The sequence below is a fragment of the Orcinus orca genome, chromosome 12, assembly GCF_937001465.1.
Source record: "Orcinus orca chromosome 12, mOrcOrc1.1, whole genome shotgun sequence".
NCBI classification, from domain to species: Eukaryota; Metazoa; Chordata; class Mammalia; order Artiodactyla; family Delphinidae; genus Orcinus; species Orcinus orca.
In genome coordinates, this window is record NC_064570.1 from 13795320 (window position 1) to 13814971 (window position 19652).

The following is a 19652-nucleotide window of genomic DNA, read 5'->3' on the forward strand; positions in this document are numbered from 1 at the left end:
AGAGCTGGAGAGGAGTCCCCTCCCAGATCGTATACGTGTGAGTTTATGGAGACCCAAGGAAGCCACTTGACATTCTGGAATCAGCAGAACTTCTGAAATAGATTATAATAGTGGCAGAAGCAATTTTCGGTGAAATGAATCCAAGCAAACAAAACCCGTGGAGTAATCGCAGTAAAACACCTGACGTTTGCATTTGATTTTGACCTGGACGGGCGTAGTGCACAACATAACCTCTTTTAACTCCCTCTCTAGATCTTAAAAATCCTTCTCAGCCCAGCTGTTGAAATGCATTGATATGTGGAGACTTTTGTAAACATACTATGGATGGAGAGCTCAGTTTCTTCTTAATAGGTCTCTTGGTCCTGCCTTTTTGTTTGGAGAACGTCAAGCTGTGCTCTTCCTCAGAAGAGGAGGGCTACCGGGCCCTCCAGGCTCAAGGATTAACTGCCTTTGTTTCTCCCTGGTTTCTCTGTATGCTGTTTCTTTTGGGGTGCTGTATTTCTGCCTTGTTTTAGTTGTTTTGTTTTAAATTTTCAAACAGTGAAATGAGTCTTCCCCACAGATGCTCAAACTTCTTTTTTTTTTTTTTTTTTTTTTTTTTTTGCCATACGTGGGCCTCTCACTGTTGTGGCCTCTCCCGTTGCGGAGCACAGGCTCCGGACGCGCGGGCTCGGCGGCCATGGCTCACTCACAGGCCCAGGCGCTCCGCGGCATGTGGGATCTTCCCGGACCGGGGCACGAACCCGCATCCCCTGCATCGGCAGGCGGACTCTCAACCACTGCGCCACCAGGGAAGCCCTCCCCCACTGTTTCTTAATCCCAATTCCTCAAACCCATGGCAAACATTCTGAAATTTTAACACATATTCTTTTTCCGTATATATTCATGAAAAATGTGGATTTGTGTGTGCACATGTATTTTAAATTACATACATGCTGTTTTGTCTCCCATATAAATCTGTTTCTCTTTCACTTTATACCATGTTTTCTGAAGATTCATTCGCATCGTCAAGTACACATCTGATCCATCTCTTTTAGCTACAGTGTGGTTCCCAATGGTGTGCACCCACTGTATCATCCAGCCATCCTGCTAAGGCCGGTGTTAGAATTTGGGTGAAGCATGTCCAAAGGTCTTAGACTATTTCTCTTTAGTACTTTTATTGTTATTTTCCTTGTTTGATTGTTCTCCTTTCTCTTTGCAGGAGCTCCAGAAAGCTGTGGACCACCACAAGGCCATCATCCTCTCCATCAATCTGTGCAGCTCTGAGTTCACTCAGACTGGCAGTGAGGAGAGCCAGGACCTGCAGGGTCGCTTGTCCCAGATGAATGGCCGCTGGGACCGCGTGTGCTCCCTGCTGGAGGAATGGCGGGGCCTTCTCCAGGACGCGCTGATGCAGTGTCAGGTCTGTGGGGCTTTGGGCCGGCCACGCTCTGAAGTCAAACATTTCCAGTGTAGCTGAGTCTGTGACTCGATTTATCCAGATCACTAGGGGGATGCAGTTACTCTCCAAAGTCAGTATTTGAGTGCGATAACTTTGTGCCCAAAGCTTTCATTTTACTGGAGAATTTGTACATGTGACCAGGAGTTCAAAGACCCCACTTCTTTACAGCTAACAAGAGACTATTCCCACACGTTTATCTCAGCCTCACCGTTCCTCCTTCAACTCATTCTTTATTCATTATTTTCTGAGCACATAGAAAGACATTTCTTGGACATCCAAGTGAGCATTACAAATATTTACTCATCCATTCAGACCACAATTATTTGCCAGGTGTTTACAGATACTGCACTAGGCAGGCAGGATACAGCCCAGCCTCTGCTTTTGTTGGGGAAGACAGACAATAAAAATGCAAATAAATGTTTAACCAAGCTACTCACAGATGTTGATGATAAGGGTAACGAAAAAAGCACTTTGCGAAGGTGATTGGGGAAGTTCTATGGATGTTTGAGCTGATTCTTGGAAAGATGTTGCCATGAAGGAGGTCAAGCAGATGGCAAGTCCCAGAAGCAGGAAAGGGCTTAGTGTCTTCAAAGACAGAAGAAAGGCCAGTGTGATCAGAGAAGTAGTCAGAGAGGAAGGAAGGGATGAGAAAGATCTGGGAGGTGGTCAGGAAGCAGATCATGCAGGGCTTGGTGGGTCCTGGCCAGGAGTTTGGGTTATAATCTGAGCAGGATGGGAAGCCTGTTTCCCAGGATTATAGGTGCCCCAGGAATAATAATAGCTCCTTGAAAGCAGGTACCCAAGCTGTGGTTTCACCCCTGCACTGCCTCCCAGTACAGCGCCTCCCACGTCGGAGATCTTCTGTAACTATACCTTGAATAAATGAACACTTGGACGCGTGGAGAGATGGGATTGAATTTAGGCCTTCAAAGATGGGAAGATTTGCATACAGGAGGAAGATAAAGGAGCAGAGCTGCTTCCCTCTACGTAGTATTATAGCCCTAGAAATTAAGCATTTTGATGCCAATTTTCCTTATGTCTAGTTTTTCCCTCGAGTAATAAATTAGATGCTTTTGGTAAGGGCATGAACTCAGATAATTACGACAGCTCTAGTGCCTTCCTTAGAAAGGAGTTGTGTATAAGGTCTTAAAACCAACGGTAGGAATTGTAAAGCATGGATATTTAAGCTATGAGGGAAAGAAAAATGTCTCATTCAAAATGATTTTACGCTCCATGTTTTTTTAGGATTTCCATGAAATGAGTCATGGTTTGCTTCTTATGCTTGAGAACATTGACAGAAGGAAAAATGAAATCGTGCCGGTTGATTCTAACCTTGATGCAGAGATACTTCAGGACCATCTCAAACAGCTTACGGTAAGATGTGTGGACTTGGACAGCATCTGGTTATGTTATATAGTTGGTACTACTTATTTACTTTTTACATTATAATCTCTTAGTCTTTCTTTACCCCTCATGATTTCCCATCTCTGTGAAGCAAACATGTACATAGAAGATGATATCTATTAGCTTTAGAATCTGGTTCTAAAGCCATTGCTCATCTAAAAATCTCAGACGGTCTTCATCTTAATTAGCTTGTTTTTATCAAGGCAGCTCTTTGGCAGATTACATTTGTTTTTTGTTTGTTTGTTTGTTTCTTTGTTTTTCTGCGGTACGCGGGCCTCTCACTGTTGTGGCCTCTCCCGTTGCGGAGCACAGGCTCTGGACGCGCAGGTTCAGCGGCCATGGCTCACGGGCGCAGCCGCTCCGCGGCATGTGGGATCTTCCCGGATCGGGGCACGAACCCGTGTCCCCCGCATCGGCAGGCGGACTCTTAACCACTGCGCCACCAGGGAAGCCCTACAATTGTTTTTAATTTAAACTGTATGTGTTGAATCTACATCCCAAGAATATATTGGGTGGCTGATAATTAAAGGAATTAGAATAGAGACCGTTAAGACTTCTTAAGAAGAATTAAGTATACGGATTCAACACTAACCTGAGCACCAAGTGTTCTGAAAGCTAAGACAACAAGGGAAACGTGAAAAGTTAAATGATTTTTATTACCTGACAAAAAGGAAACAAACCAATTCTCAAGGAGCAAGAAACTTTTTCTAGTGTTAAATTCAAAAGGAAATTTACAGGATTTCTGTATAGATTCTTATGAAAAGAACTTTGGACAATATAATGTGCGGTGTGCTTAAGTGATTTTATAGAAGATAAAGAAGCATATTTGAGTTCCATTAGGAGAAAATGATTTGCATTTTGTCACTTTCTGTATTTTTAAAATGCTGTTTCTTAACATTTAGCGCTCACACAGACCTAACAGAATTGTCAGCTTTTAGTTCAGTATCACAAAGGTCTTAGAAACCAGGAGGAAATAGCTATGCAGCTGAATTTTTACTAGACTTCTGACCTCAGACCTTAAGTTGTGAGTGATGAATCACCCATATATCTTTTTAAAACTCTTGAATAGCTATCTGAGTATACCTCCACATACTTGAGTTTTTCTATATTTATATGTTAATGTTTTACTTCTCTTTTTAAAAGAATAGCTTATGTCTCATTTGCATAACACTTTATATGTTAAATACTTCAACGTACATTCACCAGTTTGAACCTTCCAGTGATACTTACTGTGGACCTGGCAGGAATTAATGTCATCATTTTACCAAATGAGAAAACTGAGATCAGAAAGATTCAGGGGTCTTATAGGATACATTTGGGCAGAGGCAGGATTAGAACAGAGGTCCCTGATTCCCAAATGTCATGGGCTGCTGCATCTGTCCTTGTGTGAGCACAGCATTCTGATGCTCAGGTCTAATTGTCCACTAAGTTAAAATGATGTCATTGTGTACCTTTGGAACTTTCTCGAATTATTGAAAATTCTTAGAAAAATATTTCTTATGATATTCATAGCAAATAAGGCATGAGCTGTTGGAATCCCAGCTCAAAGTGGCCTCACTGCAAGACATGTCTCGCCAACTATTGGTGAATGCTGAAGGCACAGACTGTTTAGAAGCCAAAGAAAAAGTGCATGTGATTGGAAATCGGCTCAAACTTCTCCTGAAGGAGGTCAGTCATCATATCAAGGAGCTGGAGAAGTTATTAGACATGTCAAGCAGTCAGCAGGTAAGCTCTCAACAGACGTCATTGTGTAGCATGTCCTACAGGAGACCAAACAAGCACCATCTTTATCCATTTTAGAGACTCTGAATGTAGTACTTGTGAGACTAGAGTGTCCCCTCTCAATCACTGCTCTTATAAGTCTGGCTCAAAATTAAAAAGTAACTCAAAAACTTTTATAATAGGACACTACTTTTGATTCTGTTACATCCAAAAAACCTCCTGTAATTGTTACTGCTGACACTATTACCATCACACTATTACCACCACTACTGTGGCGTTTTATTTTACCCAGTTTATTTAAGAATTCATGTGCTTTCAGTAACACTGCGAGAGTAGGTCACAACCAATTGTTGCATATGAGTTTCATATTCAAACCTTAGAAGGTATGAAGTCTCCTTAGCTGGCGGTTAAATCATACAAAATGTTCAGTGTTCACTTTTATTTGTTTATCTATTTGTTTATCTGTTATTTATTTTTAAATTTACTGCATGGTAATATTGTTGGTTTTAAGAAATGCATTTGCAGGTAAGATTTCAAACATTCAATTGTGAAATCTGTTATGAACACACAAACATGTTGCAGGCAAAAGAACCACCTACTCACAATAACAGCGGTACCAGCAGCAATACAGTTTCTCTGATGCTAAAAGGCAGGCTCCTGGGTGACTGACAATCTTTTGTTTCTAACGCAAACGATTTGGTTTCTCTCCCGCCTGAGCGCCCTGCAGCTGTAAGGCAGATTCCTTTACCCCCTTCACTTCAACCCATTCTCCCGTCCATGTCATTAAGAAATAATAAAACTCCAAGCGGCCCAGTAATAACAAAGCTCCGCCTGTATCTTCCAGAAGGGCCAGACTCACAACCTGGAAAGCCCAACGCACTAGAAGTATTAGGTTCTGTTCTTCCTGCGGTCATCTGATTCTGTTTTTCCCAGGGAATGGGTTGAGGGATAGATAGGGATGGGGTGGGAAGTACTTGCAGATCACAAAGCCATCGTGGCTCTGGGACATGGAATCATTAAGAGAATCTATTTCCCACGTAGGATTTGTCTTCCTGGTCTTCTGCTGATGAACTGGACACCTCAGGATCTGTGAGTCCTACATCAGGAAGAAGTAGCCCAAACAGGCAGAAAACGGTAACTTTCCACTGGTCATTTTCAGTTGGCCCACGGGAGGGACCACTGGGGCGTGAGAGTCTTGGTACCTCACGCAGGGTCCACGGGCTCTCCCCTTGCAAAGCAGGAGTCCCCCTACAACGTGGGGTTGTCACACAGTGATGCAGAGAAGCTCTGTTTCCTCAGCCCTGCCTCAAACCCTCCCCACATGTACTCAGGAATGGAAAGAGCAGTTCTGTTTTTCAAAAGAATCAGGTTCAGCGTTTGGTTGGTATGCAGGGAGGCAGATTAGTTTTCGTGCTCGCAGGGCCATCTCTAGAGCAGTGCTCCCTTGTCCCTTTGGTGGCCCCTCCCTTCAAACCCCCTCCGCCACAGTCCACCCAAAAAAATTAGGCTCCACTTAAAAGGGTGCCTCAGCCAGAGGTGGACAAAACTGCAAGCATCTCATGAGACCATTGAGTTTATAAGACAAATGGAGGTTCTGTTGACCCTCAAGCAAAGACACTCCCGAAGGTGGCCTTGAAGGTTTGGGGCGATCGCATTGCCCCCAGAATGGCAACAACTCAAGGTGACTCACCCGCCAGGCCTGTCGGGGGGCTGTCTCACTGGCACACGATGAGGAGAAAAAGACCAATTTGACCCCTGCTACCCTCTCTACCTTGATTTCTCTGTGTAATTAGAAGCTTGTTTTCCGTTTTGTTCCTTTTTTTGGTCTGGCTTTATGATTATATTCATTTTTATTATCATTCCATTTTCCTTAGTTTTTAGAAGTATTGGTTTCATTTGTACTTTTCTTGTTATAAACACTTAAGTTCTATGCTGATAAATGTTATTATCTTTTTAGGATTGTTTTTTACTACATTCACTAGTTTCCTATAGATCCTAGTTTAAGAATGTGAAGGAATACTGGCTTTTCGAGTCCAATTTTAGGCTTCATTTAACTTGAGTGCTTAACTTGTTGGGTCTTCATCACTCTACACAGAATAATCTCACACTGCCGTTATTTTTAATCTACCAAGAATTTTAATATTGTTCTAGAAGATGAAAAATATGTAAGGTGTATTTGAATACATGGCATGGCATATTGAATTTTATATTTATTATAAGTAAATATACAGAGATCTTTGGCTAGTGTGAAGTCATTTGTGTTTCTACCATGAAAAGTGAGGGAAATATACCCCTTGTGGTGTGAATGCGCAAACCGCCGTGTTTCTTCAATGATGTATAATATGGATGTAAATTGCTTTCACTTCTTCAACAAAAGAAAAGCCAGTTTCCTTGATTCATGGGTACTGATCATTTCATTTGATTTGTATTTCCTTTGCTGAACTTTTAGTTTAATTTTCATCAGTAGCTTGTCTTTATTTGCCTGGACTGAACATTCTTCTTTCTTTACCCCTGTTCATTGCAAACAGCCACGAGGCAAATGTAGTCTCTCACAGCCTGGACCCTCTGTCAACAGTCCACAGAGCAGGTACCTTATTCTCCTGGTTTCCACACTGTTCTAGAACTCCAAGAGGATGATGAAAATTGTCCAGAATTTAGGTAGGCCTATATCTGGTCTGCCTCAGGGTAGTTGAGAAACTACTCATTTAGGTCCACACCCTTGCCTAATAAATTGGAAGAGACTTTTCTAAGTGGAAAGTACAAGAAAATCTCAGAGCGTAAAATATTTGGACCCCGTCAAAATTTTGTTTCACTGTACCTAGGCCATCTGGGACTCTTCATCCAGTGGTTTTTTATTCTGTGTGCTCGTACAGATTCGGTATCACTGATGTCACAGCGCAATTTGATTCATGGCAGAATTTTATCATCCTCTTTATTTCTAGATTTTACAATAAGTCAGGTAATAGATCAGTGAATTATTTTACCATTCCCAGAACCCACACATCTGAATAAAATATACTAACACCCCCAGCTTTTTATTTTTGTGTTTTATCCAGATTGTGGGTTTTGGATTCTCAAAATGGCAAGTCCTAATTTGGTATTACTTAAAATTTCTAAGCCCCTTCTCTCTTCTGCTTATCCTAAAATTTCTCTCCGGCCAGCACACTCAGTCACTCACCTTCCTGACACTTGGCGAGCTCTTTTCACTCTGGAAACAAGAGCAGTCAGTGCCCCCGCCCCCCCCGGGGACCTCCAGAGAGCCTCACAGCTGCCACTCTGCTTTCTGCCTGGCTTCCAACAATCCCTGTCTCTGCAGTTAGCAGTGCTTTGCCTTCTTCGTTGTCGGTGTGATGTCTGTGCTCCCTGGCCCTTCCACTAATCAGTTCATGTTTCCCAGACAACTTTCTAAAAATGGAAATACTGTCCTTGGAAGCAGCTACCTCACTCCAATCATGAGCAGTTCACTGTTAAAATAGTTTGCCCCTCTGGAAACTTACCACCACTGAGCCGGAATCCCAATTCCTGGAAGGAGGGTGGGGCATGAGGAAGTGTAAACAAGCCCTGAGTCATAGTTTTAGCTTTCCAGCTGTGTGAGGAAGGGGCTGGCCTTTGCATCTGGTTTCCACTCAGCTGCAGTAATGCAGAACGGATTTTGATGTGATTTCTGGTTTTAAGCTTCCCTCTACGATGTTTTGCTTTTTTTTTTTTTCTTTCCCTTTGGTTTGGTTTGAGGACAATTTTGTGGGGCTTTTTTTTTGTCCATAACAAAATATCAATAATGAAACATGAATGGAGAAGAAGTCACAGGGATTTTTGAAGATAATGATGGGCTTCTCCAGGTGCTCTGATTTTTTTTCTTAGCCCCCGACAAGAAAAGACATCGTGTACTATAGGCAGATCACTGCTTTATGTAGTGCGTCTGCTCACCACAAATTGCTGATGTGCCGTGAACAGAGATGGGGCATGTCCCCATAGCGTTCCTTTAAGGACACCAGAGAGCCATTCTGTGGTTGACATAAATGATGGTGATGAGAAGGGAGAAAGCTCTTATGTTGTTATGCGATGTCAATAGCAACCACAGCTCGGTTCCCGGATTTCCCCGATTCTTTCAGACAGTCACACGGCCTTCTGAAATGTCAAAGGCCTCATTTCTCAGGGCACCAACTGCTTCAGTATTGTCTCTTAATGGGGCTTTGCAGCTCGGACAGCCACGTTCTCACTGTGACATCCGCAAGGTGCCTTTCAGCTCCGCTCTGTCCAGCACTGGTTATTAACATCTTTCTGAGCACACAGCATGATGTTCACTTTGCTGCTTACAGGACCTGGAATACAAACGATCTTCACCTGAATGGCCAACTTCGGCAAACAGCTTGGCAGACGGGTTGTGGTTGAACATTCTTGGACTTCTTAACTCCTTGGCACCTCTGTTTGGGGTGCGCCCACGTGGGCAATGACACGGAGAGTCTGCTGGGAAAGAATTAACTTCACTCACAATCCAGGCTGTCACGGTGTTCCTTTACATTGAGACTTGAGATGACCTTGCGTTTGATCTTGCACTGGTCCAGCAAACTTGAAAGGTTATTGCAAAAGTACAAACAGTTGAGAATGTTGACCCCAGCGATCTGCAATGGGAACATTTTAGGCATATATTCTTCCTGAGAGGAAAGAGGCTGAGTTGAAAGAAACTGGGTATTAGTTTGAAGGGAGGGTTCTTATATTTTTTTAGTGGTTTAAAGTCAAATATTAATAATATCAGTTACTTGCCTGTTGTATATTTCATATTGATTCTACAGCTGCCGTTCTGTGTTCTCTTACATCATATTCTAAGTCTACATATGGATTGATGCCAGTGTTTACAGAACACCTACTATGTTTAGACCCTGGGCCCACAAAACTAATACAATATGGTTCCTGTCATAAAAAACTTGCAATATGTCATAATCTAGAGATCCCCTAAATCAATTACAAGGAGCTTCCCAAGACTCCTTAAAATTCTAAACATTTGAAAAACATCTGAAAGTATACGTTCATAATAACTATACACAATTTTTTTTTTTTTTGCGGTACGCGGGCCTCTTACTGTTGTGGCCTCTCCCGCTGCGGAGCACAGGCTCCGGACCACAGGCTCAGCAGCCATGGCTCACGGGCCCAGCCGCTCCGCGGCATGTGGGATCTTCCCAGACTGGGGCACGAACCCGTGTCCCGTGAATCGGCAGGCGGACTCTCAACCACTGCGCCACCAGGGAAGCCCCTATCGACAGTTTCTGAGATTAAACCTATTTAAGATGCATGCTTTTTGAAGCAATGTTTATGATGGCCCAGCTGATACTTTTTCTCTACTTTTGACTTAAAATTGGCTAACCTGATAGCCAATAACTCTTCAAAATTCTACCATAGATTAGTTGAAGTTCACAAATGGGAAGATTTTACTCCAATTTCCAGCCAAGCAAAGGAATAACTGCTCTGTAGTCTGAAGAGAGGGAATTGATAACTTCATTCCAAAGCTGAGAATTGTAAAATGCAAAACCTCCCTGGGCATCTTTAGTCTTTGGTGCCTTCTGCACAAAGGACTGAGACAGAATAAGAAGTGGCAAATGACTGGCTGAAACACTGAAAGGGAGGGAAAAAAGACCTCATTTAAAAATGTGTTCAAGGGAGCCAAGTACATCGAAGCAGGCACAGTGGGGTTTTTGCATGTACACCAGGGCCTAACTCTAAACACCATTCAGTTTCTTGTGGAATTTTTTTTCTAAGTCTTTTCTGTCAAACTCCACCCTGGGGATTTATTTATTCAAAGCTCTCAAAGCACCTCATCCTAAAACAGCCTTGCCCCTGGGGCAGGCTGGACACCCGGGCTGAGGACAGGTATAGGGTAAGGCTCCACTATGTTTCTTCTATATTTTGAGGTCTGCATTCCCAGTGTTTCCCGGGACCAAGTCAGACACCTTAGAAAATGCATCACCTCTTTGAAAACACTGCTATAAATCAGGAATATTTCCTTGGAAGGAAAGGCTGAATCCAGCAAAATCCCTAAGGTTATGAGTCATCACACCCTTGCTTTAATAATACAGAAAAATAAGAATGATAAGTTGCTGACATTTATTTAGCACTTAGCGTGTTCTAACACCATGCTAAGCGTTGTGTATCTGTTACCTCATTTAACCCTCCCAACGTGTTCATTCCCAATTTTACAGACAAGGACACCAGGGATTAGAGGCATGAAGATGTAGAATTTTTTTAAAATTCAATTTTATTTATTTTTTTATACAGCAGGTTCTTATTAGTCATCCATTTTGTACACATCAGTGTATACATGTCAATCCCAATCTCCCAGTTCATCTCACCACCACCACCACCAGCCACCGCTTTCCCCCCTTGGTGTCCATACGTTTGTTCTCTACATCTGTGTGAAGATGTAGAATTGGAACCCAGGTCTCTCTGACTCTGGATCCTAGCTTGTTAACCACTCCTCCTCCATTAGGGCTCCTAATGGGTGGGGTACTTTAAACAACAGTTCCAGGGCTTGGGCTACCATGGGTTGCCTGAGATAGCTTAGGACCAGCCAGAATGTTCATCTTGGAATAAAGAGAGGCAAATCCTAAGTTGATCCTGGGAATTTGTCTTCTGAACCACATTTCCAGGGAATAAAGACCATTCAGACAGGAACAGGCAACACGATCGTAGACAACCTGATATTTCCTGACAAAAAAGTTCTGTTCTTCTACTGCCAGTGTTTGCTAACAAGTAGCAAAATGAATTGAAAGTGTCTTTTCATTTGTGTAAATGATGTATGCACAGAATTAACTCATTTTATTTCCTTGATGATGTAAAATTTTTGAGATGAGTCACACTCCACGTGCACACTCTTCAGGCTTCTCACAACCCTTGGCCAGACTTTCTTTCCTGTGGTGTGTTCGTATGTGCGGCCCCCTCCCCTATAGCCATCTTCTCCCACAACTGTACGTATTTTAGGAAAGAGATGAAACAGCACCTGGGCAATTATTTACCCCCAAATTTGAATGAGTGAGGGGAGTGAGAAAGATAATAAAATAAATATTCACTTGTAGAGAATAAGCATGTTTTTGCTGGACAGAATTATCTGAAATATCTCCGTTGATTAAGTTCCTTAAGTAAGTTCACACATTTAGTTTTCTCTGTCGACACCATCTCTACTGCATCTATTTGTGGAATAAGGCCATTGGAAAGTGATGAGTGACGGCTCAGTGAGATGTCTTTGTTCTTCCCCTTGTCAAATTTCCCAAGACTTGAAACTTACATGATTTTAGGTCGTAGATTAAATATTAAAAGTACCCTTTTACTTGGTATCATTAACCTGTTAGTACTAGAAACTCTAGAACAGGTTTACCCTAAGCGGAAGCAACTTTGGGCTTATTGAAACCTTGGTAATTGCCCCAAGCGGGTGGCATTTTTTTTTCAGTAGAACGGTTGGACATTTCCAAGAGCAGTCAACTGCATGGAAGCTCACTAAGAACTGTGTGTTCTCTTTGTCTCTATCTCAGCCCATTATTTCTCCCCAGGTTGGCATTCTTCAACATTAGAAAGCACACGCTAATTAAATTTTAATACGGAATGCTCTGATGCCGTTAAATGCGCCATGTCCTTCAACAGACTCTGCAGCATCTGAGCCCGTATTCCAAGGAGGGTGACCTTTCTAGCTTTTCTCAGGAGTGGACTAGTCGGTGTGTAGCCCTTGATCTTTGGCTTTATTGTTCAAAGAAGCTAATAATTGACAAAGAGGGGCTATTCAGCGCTGTCAGTCAGATTGTTCCTTTCAGTTATATGCATAAATCTGCCCATCACTAATGTCCTTAAGTGTCTTCTAAAGAAAAAGAGTCCGTTAGAAATCTCCCTTGTTTTATTTAAACACCAGATAACAAAGAAACGCGGAGCTCTCTTTTGTGCTTCTGTTATGACTCAGACAGGTGACAGGTGGAGAGGATTGTTTTCCAGGGCATATATTCAGGTCAAGCAAAAGACGTATTGAAGGAAGATTCAATCCAGAGCTCATGGGTAACTATCCCTTCCTTCTCCAGACACTTAAACTGCTGAATTCATAAATTGTTAGAACCAAAAAGATTTTATGATGTTAATGCATCTTCATCTTTTCAAAGGAGAACACTGAAGGCCAGAGAGACTAAATTACTTTCCCACGATTGTACAACTTCCTCAAAACAAAATGCCCTCGTATCCATATTCTGACTTGATGATCTGTGTCACACTGCGACGCTTTAGGTTAGAGGCCTTTATTTTAGACATGAGGAAACCACTCACCTCCAAGTATTTTAGGATACAAGTATTGTCTTCTTTGCTTCTATATGTGAGATGCGTGTGACATAAATATGACCTGGATGCCCTTCATTTATGTCACCAAACAACAAAACATAACAGCGAGCACAGTAGGCGGGGACTCTGGAACCCTGAGTTCCTGCTAGAGCTCTTCCTTTAGTGGTGGATTTGGGGCCGATTTACTCTATTATAAAGCTCAAGTTCTGGGAGTTAAAATACCGGAGTTGAAATCTTCATTTGCCCCTTGCTGGCTGTATAACCTTGAGCTGGTTCCCTTACTTTTCTGTACCTCATTTACATCGGCTCTAAAATGAAGGTGACAGGCACACTGAGGACTGTTGTGGGAATTAAGTGAGAGAACCCAAGACAAATGCTTTTGTGGCCCAGCAGTTAGAGGATCAAATGTGAACTCTCCTTAGCTCTTTACCTACAGAAGTAAAGATGGATTAGATACTCTCTCAGGCCTTATCTCAACACAAATATTTTACAATTAGGTGAACTAGAGAAGTTTCTATTTAACAGGTGTGTGACATAACTTCTTTTATACTTTAATATATCATCACAAAATATACAGTTTGTCCTGTTCAGCCCTTTGGGAACAACTCATTGGTCTTAGCATAGGGCAGTTAATCAGTTTGACCACTAGATGGTGATTGAACTCTTGTGGCCTCCCAGTTGGCAGACTCTTCACACTGACCAATCAGTAGAAGATGTAAAATGTATAAACAGAACTTGCAAGTTGGAAGACCGTTTAGTCTAATTTGAAGGATTTGAAGAAGAGCTTGTAGCATAGAGGTGAAGTGAGCTGTTCAAGGTTTGTAGACCAGAAAAACACAGTCCCAGTTCAGGCCAGGGATTTGTTTTTTCATCACACTTCGAGCTGTAGTAGAAATAGTATGGTACGCTGCTGCTCAGGGCTTCTCGGGGCCAGTCTAGTCTGTTCGTCTCACATATTTCTTGGTAGTTTAATGAAAGAGTTTTGAGTCGTCCCTCTGTTGCCTTTTAAGGGGATTATGTCTGTTTTTTATTTTAACATTTATTTTCTTTGGTGTCACTCCTTATCCCTCGCTGATACCAGTGTAATCTGTCTTCAGAAATGAATGGCTAATAACGTAGCTGGAGACATAGTGTTTTCTTATGAGAGAAACGTACAGAGTAACCAGTACAGTTTTCACACCTTCGTATTTCTCCAGTGGCCTCACGTTCAATGTTCTTACCATTAAACCATTAGAGAATTCCTGCTAGGTGTGGGGCAGTGGGTCCACTGGTACATGTATTCTTTTTGCTTCTGCAGTGTTGTGCGTGTGTGTGTATATGTACAAGATTCCTCCTGTAGATAACATTGCTTTCCTCATCTTTTCCACTAGTAGCAAAACACTCATGGATGCCCACAAAGAGAAAACAGTGCCCCCTACTGAGAACCTCCTTCCATTTTTCAACATTTCCCAGGCAGTCTTCCTTACGAATTCTGAAATTCATGGTTCATCTCTAAGGCACTGTTTCAACGTAGGTGCGGAAATTAAAGTAGATAGAACTTGGAACTTCCCAAATTCACAGAGCTAGGGATAGAAGAGTCAGCCTGGAATGGGTGTCATTCAGCACCAGGGATCTGTAGACTGGCTCCACTGTCATCCTTGTTCTTACAGCTTTGGAACCCACTAATGTCAGGGCCAGTTGCTGATTCAGTGCAAGATGAAACCAGGGTAAACGCTAAGAATAATTCAACTCTGTGGGTCTGTGCAAAATGACCGCAGCTGTTCTTGTCTTGCTGCATGGACTTTGGCACATCCAGGACGGCTAGATGGGAGGGATGCCTTGTATCGTCCCGACAGCAACTAATTTTGCCTGATATTCTTAAACCAAAAACGTACTGCATCAAACACCCACATTTTAATGATCCCGGATCTACTTCATTTATGCTGGTAGAGTGTGTGTGGAGCAGTTTTCTTTGTTGATGGAAAATGTTTTACCAAATTACGGGGTGGAATTTGAGCCCAGTTAGTTACCTTTAGTTGACTAAATGTCGATTTTTCATCAGTGCATTTTCCAGACAGCGCTTCCTTTGGTGGTGGGGAGATGACCTGGGTTTACTGGCAGCTAGTTGCCAGGCTGGGTTGTGTTCAGCCTGACCCTTTAGCTTCCAGGAAGGTGAGGAAGCATAAAGCAGCGTCCATCCAGCATTTGAGATATTTGAGTCATTGATGTCGATTCTTCTCTCAGGTCCATAAAAGGTGGCTCCGATTCCTCCCTTTCTGAGCCTCGGCCAGCCCGGTCCGGCCGAGCCTTCCTGTTCAGAGTCCTCCGAGCGGCTCTTCCTCTTCAGCTTCTCCTGCTGTTCCTCATTGGGCTCGCCTGCCTAGTACCAATGTCACAGGAGGACTACAGTTGCGCCCTCTCCAACAATTTTGCCCGATCATTCCACCCCATGCTCAGATACACAAATGGCCCTCCTCCGCTCTGAGCCGGGCAGTGCCATCTGCAGCAGTGCTGGTAGCATGAGGGGATTCGGCCAAGGGCGATCCCAAACCGGCAAAGAGAGGACCTGAATCTTGGCAGATGCCCTCGGTGCGGCAGCTGCAGCGCCCCTCCGTATCCCCTGTGTGCACATCACGGCTTCGGAGGTGATGATAAACAATGACAGGAAGCGAGCAAATAGATGCAGAAGGTTTGGAAGATACTCTGTGTGAAACTGAGCCTCAGCACTAACGAGATTCAGGACCTCCACTGTTCCCTGGACAAGTGACCTCTGGGCCTTTGGTGCATCCTGTGCACGCCCAGGGACTTCGAGAGACCATGTGGGCAGCTTCCCCACAGTGCGCTCCGTCCCCTCCATAAATGACGCTACCTGAGCACCATGTCGGCATCCAACAGTCTACCCGTCAACCAGTGCTGAAGAGCTTTGAGGACCTTGTAACATACGGTTTTTAAGAGCTCATGTGACAGCTTTTTTACCTTGTTTTTCTTTGGGGCATGATGTTCTAACCTCGCTTTAGAAGCACATGCTGTAAATCTAAAAGGCACTTTTTTTAAAGGTATAAAGAAAAAGTGGATGTAATAAAATCATGGGAGGCTTTATGTGGGGAAAAAAGTCGAATGTTATAGTAAAAAAATGATATTTATGTATGTACAGTTTGCTAAAGCCACATTTTGTTTGTATCCATTTCTTTGCATTTATTATAGAGATTATGAAAATATTTTGTCTGTGCTTTTTTTCTCCCTAAAGAAATGATTCTGAATTTCCCTATTAAGCAGGCACTTATCAGAACGCAACCTAAATGATCATTTTTGGTGGAATAAATGAAGCTGAAACATAAGCATATATTAAAGGAAAAGGATGAATAGAGGTAGTGTACATTAGACACAGAGGACTCTGGATGATTCCTTCTTCCTTCTCCTTCCACAGCCAGTCACATCTCACAGACTCTTGCTTCCCAGCATCTTTCGTATTCTCCTTTCTTTTCTGTTCTCATTGCACAATTGGAAGAACCTCCTATAATCTCCTGACTGAGGCCCCTTCTCCACTCCATCCCAAGGGTACCAAAAAGCCATGTGAATACCCCTGAAGCATTCTTCTGGTCAGGTCCCTTCTTTGCTCCAAAATCTTCTGTTTTCGTTGTCTAGCAGAGGAAATACAATTGTAGTCAATCATTCGAGTCCAACTACAATCAGATTTTATTCTGTCCCTCCGATCTTGCCAGCTAGGGCCCCTCATGGAATTGTTTGGCGCTCGTGGCATTTTAATCCACCATTTAATAATTGGAGGGAGAGGATTTATGTAAAGTCCACGTTTCAGGTTTCTCTTGAGAATGGAAAACTCATGTGTCCTGGACACACATTCCCATGTGACAGTAATTGCTGGAGTGACATGGCTGCTGTCCCTTGAAGAATAGGAGACAGTTACTACATTTGCACGACTATCCTATCAGCCTCTCTCATCGCCTGTACCAGCCTAACTCCCGGAGGTATTTAGTTTACAAATCCTGCTCTAAATTGAGAATTTAAACCAAACTGGGGTACTCAGAATTACCTGGAACTGCCTTCCATAGTTTCCATGATGTTCATAGCCTGAGTGCGTTCCCAGCCAAGTGTCTCGAGGTTGTTTAAGCTTTCTGATTTCTGGACTCACTGCAGACCTTCTAAGTCAATCTGCTCAGGGAAGATCAGAGTTGAGATGTTCTTTTCTAAAGACGACAAACCTGTGTGTAACGTTTCCTGTCTTCCTGCTTCTGGAAAGGCTGTGAGCAGTGGTGGAGACTGGAGTTGAAGGATGCCCTGCACCCTCATCTGAGATGGGCCCTCTTCAGGCCTGGCTCTTCCCTCGCTTCCCTGTCACCCCGGCTCCAAATACCTGGAGGTCCTGGTCTTGCTTCTAGAGCAATCCAGCCCTTCAAGAGACACACATTGCCATGTTACGGAAGCCACCACACAATGAGACATCGGTCCTGGTGGAGGCCAGCACAAGGACACTTCAGAGCCACTTCTCCACGTGGCAATTAACTGACTACGCATTTCCCATCACTGAAAAATTAAATGTTAAATGTGGCTGAGAAAAACAGCGCAGCTTTTATTAGGAAAAACTCTTAAAGTCCCATTTGTGCCTTTCTAAAACCCCTGTGAAACACTCAACAGAAGGCAAAACGTGCATTTCTATTAAATTTTTTGAGGACTTAAACAAAAGAACATTGGAACAGGACAGAAGTAGGAAGCCCCGGTGAGTGTAAGCATTAAAGCCATGAGATACTGGCTTTCCCCAGATGATAACACACGAGTCTAGCGAGGACCGAGCCAGCCACAGAAGAGACTAGGGTTTCTGTCTAGAGCTCACACAATCTCCCGTGCTTAATGAGGGAGGGGACACAGTACCATTAGGAGCATCCTCACCTGTGCCTGCAGCTTCCCAGGCAACAGAGAGAGATTGTGGTCAACAGAGGCTTTGTGGACGAGGAGGGGGGTTTGAAAGAATAATCAGAGGCTAAAAGGACACTGATGGCTGTTTAAAAGGCCCTCACTTCCGGGTAAGGGCTGTCTGGAGCCCTGCTGTGGCCTGGAGATAGGGAGTGATGTCCTCAGAGAGTGGTGGGTGAGGAAGGGCGAAGAGACGAAGGGTAGGATTAATAATACCTTGGTAATGAGATTTGCACAAGCAAACAAAAAACATTAGAAAAGCTGAGGAAAGAGAAAATCCATAAAGCTAGCATGGAGAGAAAAAAAAAAAAAAAGAGTTGGAAACTAAAAGTAATGATTACTAAAGAGTCCAGGGAGGAGTGAAAGGTTTTTGTGGAAACTATGCCCGGGGAGCAGGAATGTTGCCTCCTGGAAAATGGCGGGGCGGCAGCTTCCCTTGTTTTTGTGAGAAATGAGAAGAGATGCCTTCAAAAGGCTAGGATGGGTAGTTCAGGAAGCCGAGAGCTGAGATCTACTGTCAAAAGGCAAGTTGGGGTAGGCAGGTTTACAGCCCATGCCCTGGGGCCAAATATTAAAAAATTAGAGCTACAAAATTTTATTGGCAAGCCACTTAAGAGATCATAAAGCAAAGAAACGTGGAGCGAATTGATTTATGAGAGCCGATCATGGCTAGAAAAGCAGGGTCTCCAGCGGGTCTGCATGGACCTGAAAGCAGTCCCAGTAGCTGGGTTCTCTGCCCCTGCCCACCAGTCCACCATCACCATCCCCAAATGTACCCATAGGGAATCATACGGAAGTAAAATATTCTCAGAGGATATGCTGAATAGGACCAGAAATGCCCGGGAAGTGCGGCATCCACTCAGATCACAAGAATGTATTGAACGCCCACCATGGTGGCGCAGGAACTGCTCCAAACTCTTCCGGCGTCAAGTTTCAGCTGGGATCTCATCCCTTCCCGTTTAATTACCCATTAAAACGTCATCACTGGGCCTTTGATGTATAGAAGCCTCTGTATTTTCCTCCACCAATTACGTCCTGAAACTTGGGGTGAAGGATAATGCGGACACTTGAAGGGAACAAACCGAAACAATCGCTAATTTAGAGGAGAAAAGGGAGATTAAACCTGCTAAGTCTCTTCATTTTCTGTCAGCAAATTTCCCCTCCTTTTAACTTTTGTCACCTGGCTGACGTTATAGAGGGATGCGTTTTCGAAGAGTGTGGAAATGGGGCAGGTGGAGTGGTCTTCACTTTCTGGCTTAGTCACGTGCAGCACGAAGATGTTAATTCGGGTGTTGAGAGCAGGTGTTTCACCAAGAGTGGTCATTTCAGTTTCAGACTTAATAATATATTGTGATAACCATGGCCCATTGTTGTACCTAAAGTAACCCAGAGATGATGCAACTTAAAAGGAGTGACTTTTAGTCTTCGGTTCCTGGCTTCTCACTAACCTCTCCCTCAGAGTTTTAAGATATCCACCAGGAATCCACTGGGGACTGCCACAGAGGGGCCTCACCTGGGGGAGGAGCCTCACCTGGGGAGGGGCCTCACGTGGGGGAGGAGACACCCCCCCATTCAGGTGAGTAAGTGAAGGAACTGGGGGCACTTCTGGCAGCCTCTGCTAAGCAGCCTTCTCTGCAGGGCAGCAGAGCGCTCCTCAGATGGGGGAGGGTTTCTGTTGGTTATTGGGCAGAAGGTGAGAACCAGAGGAACTCACTTGAACTCTGTGGTCAGTCAGGAGCATCTTGAAAGGCTAAGGAAGTTGGAAAGTTGAAAATGGCTAATGAAAACCAGGGCGATACACTGTAACCCAGGCTGAACAACGAGGAACATTTAATCCGGGGAGCCGAGGAAGCCAGTGGGACTTGGATATAAT

The 19652-nt window shown here is 43.6% G+C and overlaps 1 protein-coding gene across 4 annotated transcripts in view; it reads left to right on the top strand.

Annotated features, from left to right (window-relative positions):
• The window catches only part of SYNE1 (spectrin repeat containing nuclear envelope protein 1), a 464259-nt gene extending 448193 nt beyond the window's left edge, over positions 1-16066 (top strand). For all 4 annotated transcript variants that reach the window (XM_049695244.1, XM_033404753.2, XM_033404761.2 and 1 more), the window contains 6 exons: positions 1202-1402; positions 2687-2815; positions 4358-4570; positions 5609-5701; positions 7096-7154; positions 15095-16066. In XM_049695244.1, the coding sequence (XP_049551201.1) occupies positions 1202-1402; positions 2687-2815; positions 4358-4570; positions 5609-5701; positions 7096-7154; positions 15095-15335 (936 nt within the window). In that variant the 3' untranslated portion in view covers positions 15336-16066. The remainder of the gene's footprint in view (positions 1-1201; positions 1403-2686; positions 2816-4357; positions 4571-5608; positions 5702-7095; positions 7155-15094) is intronic.
• The last annotated feature ends 3586 nt before the right edge of the window (positions 16067-19652 follow it).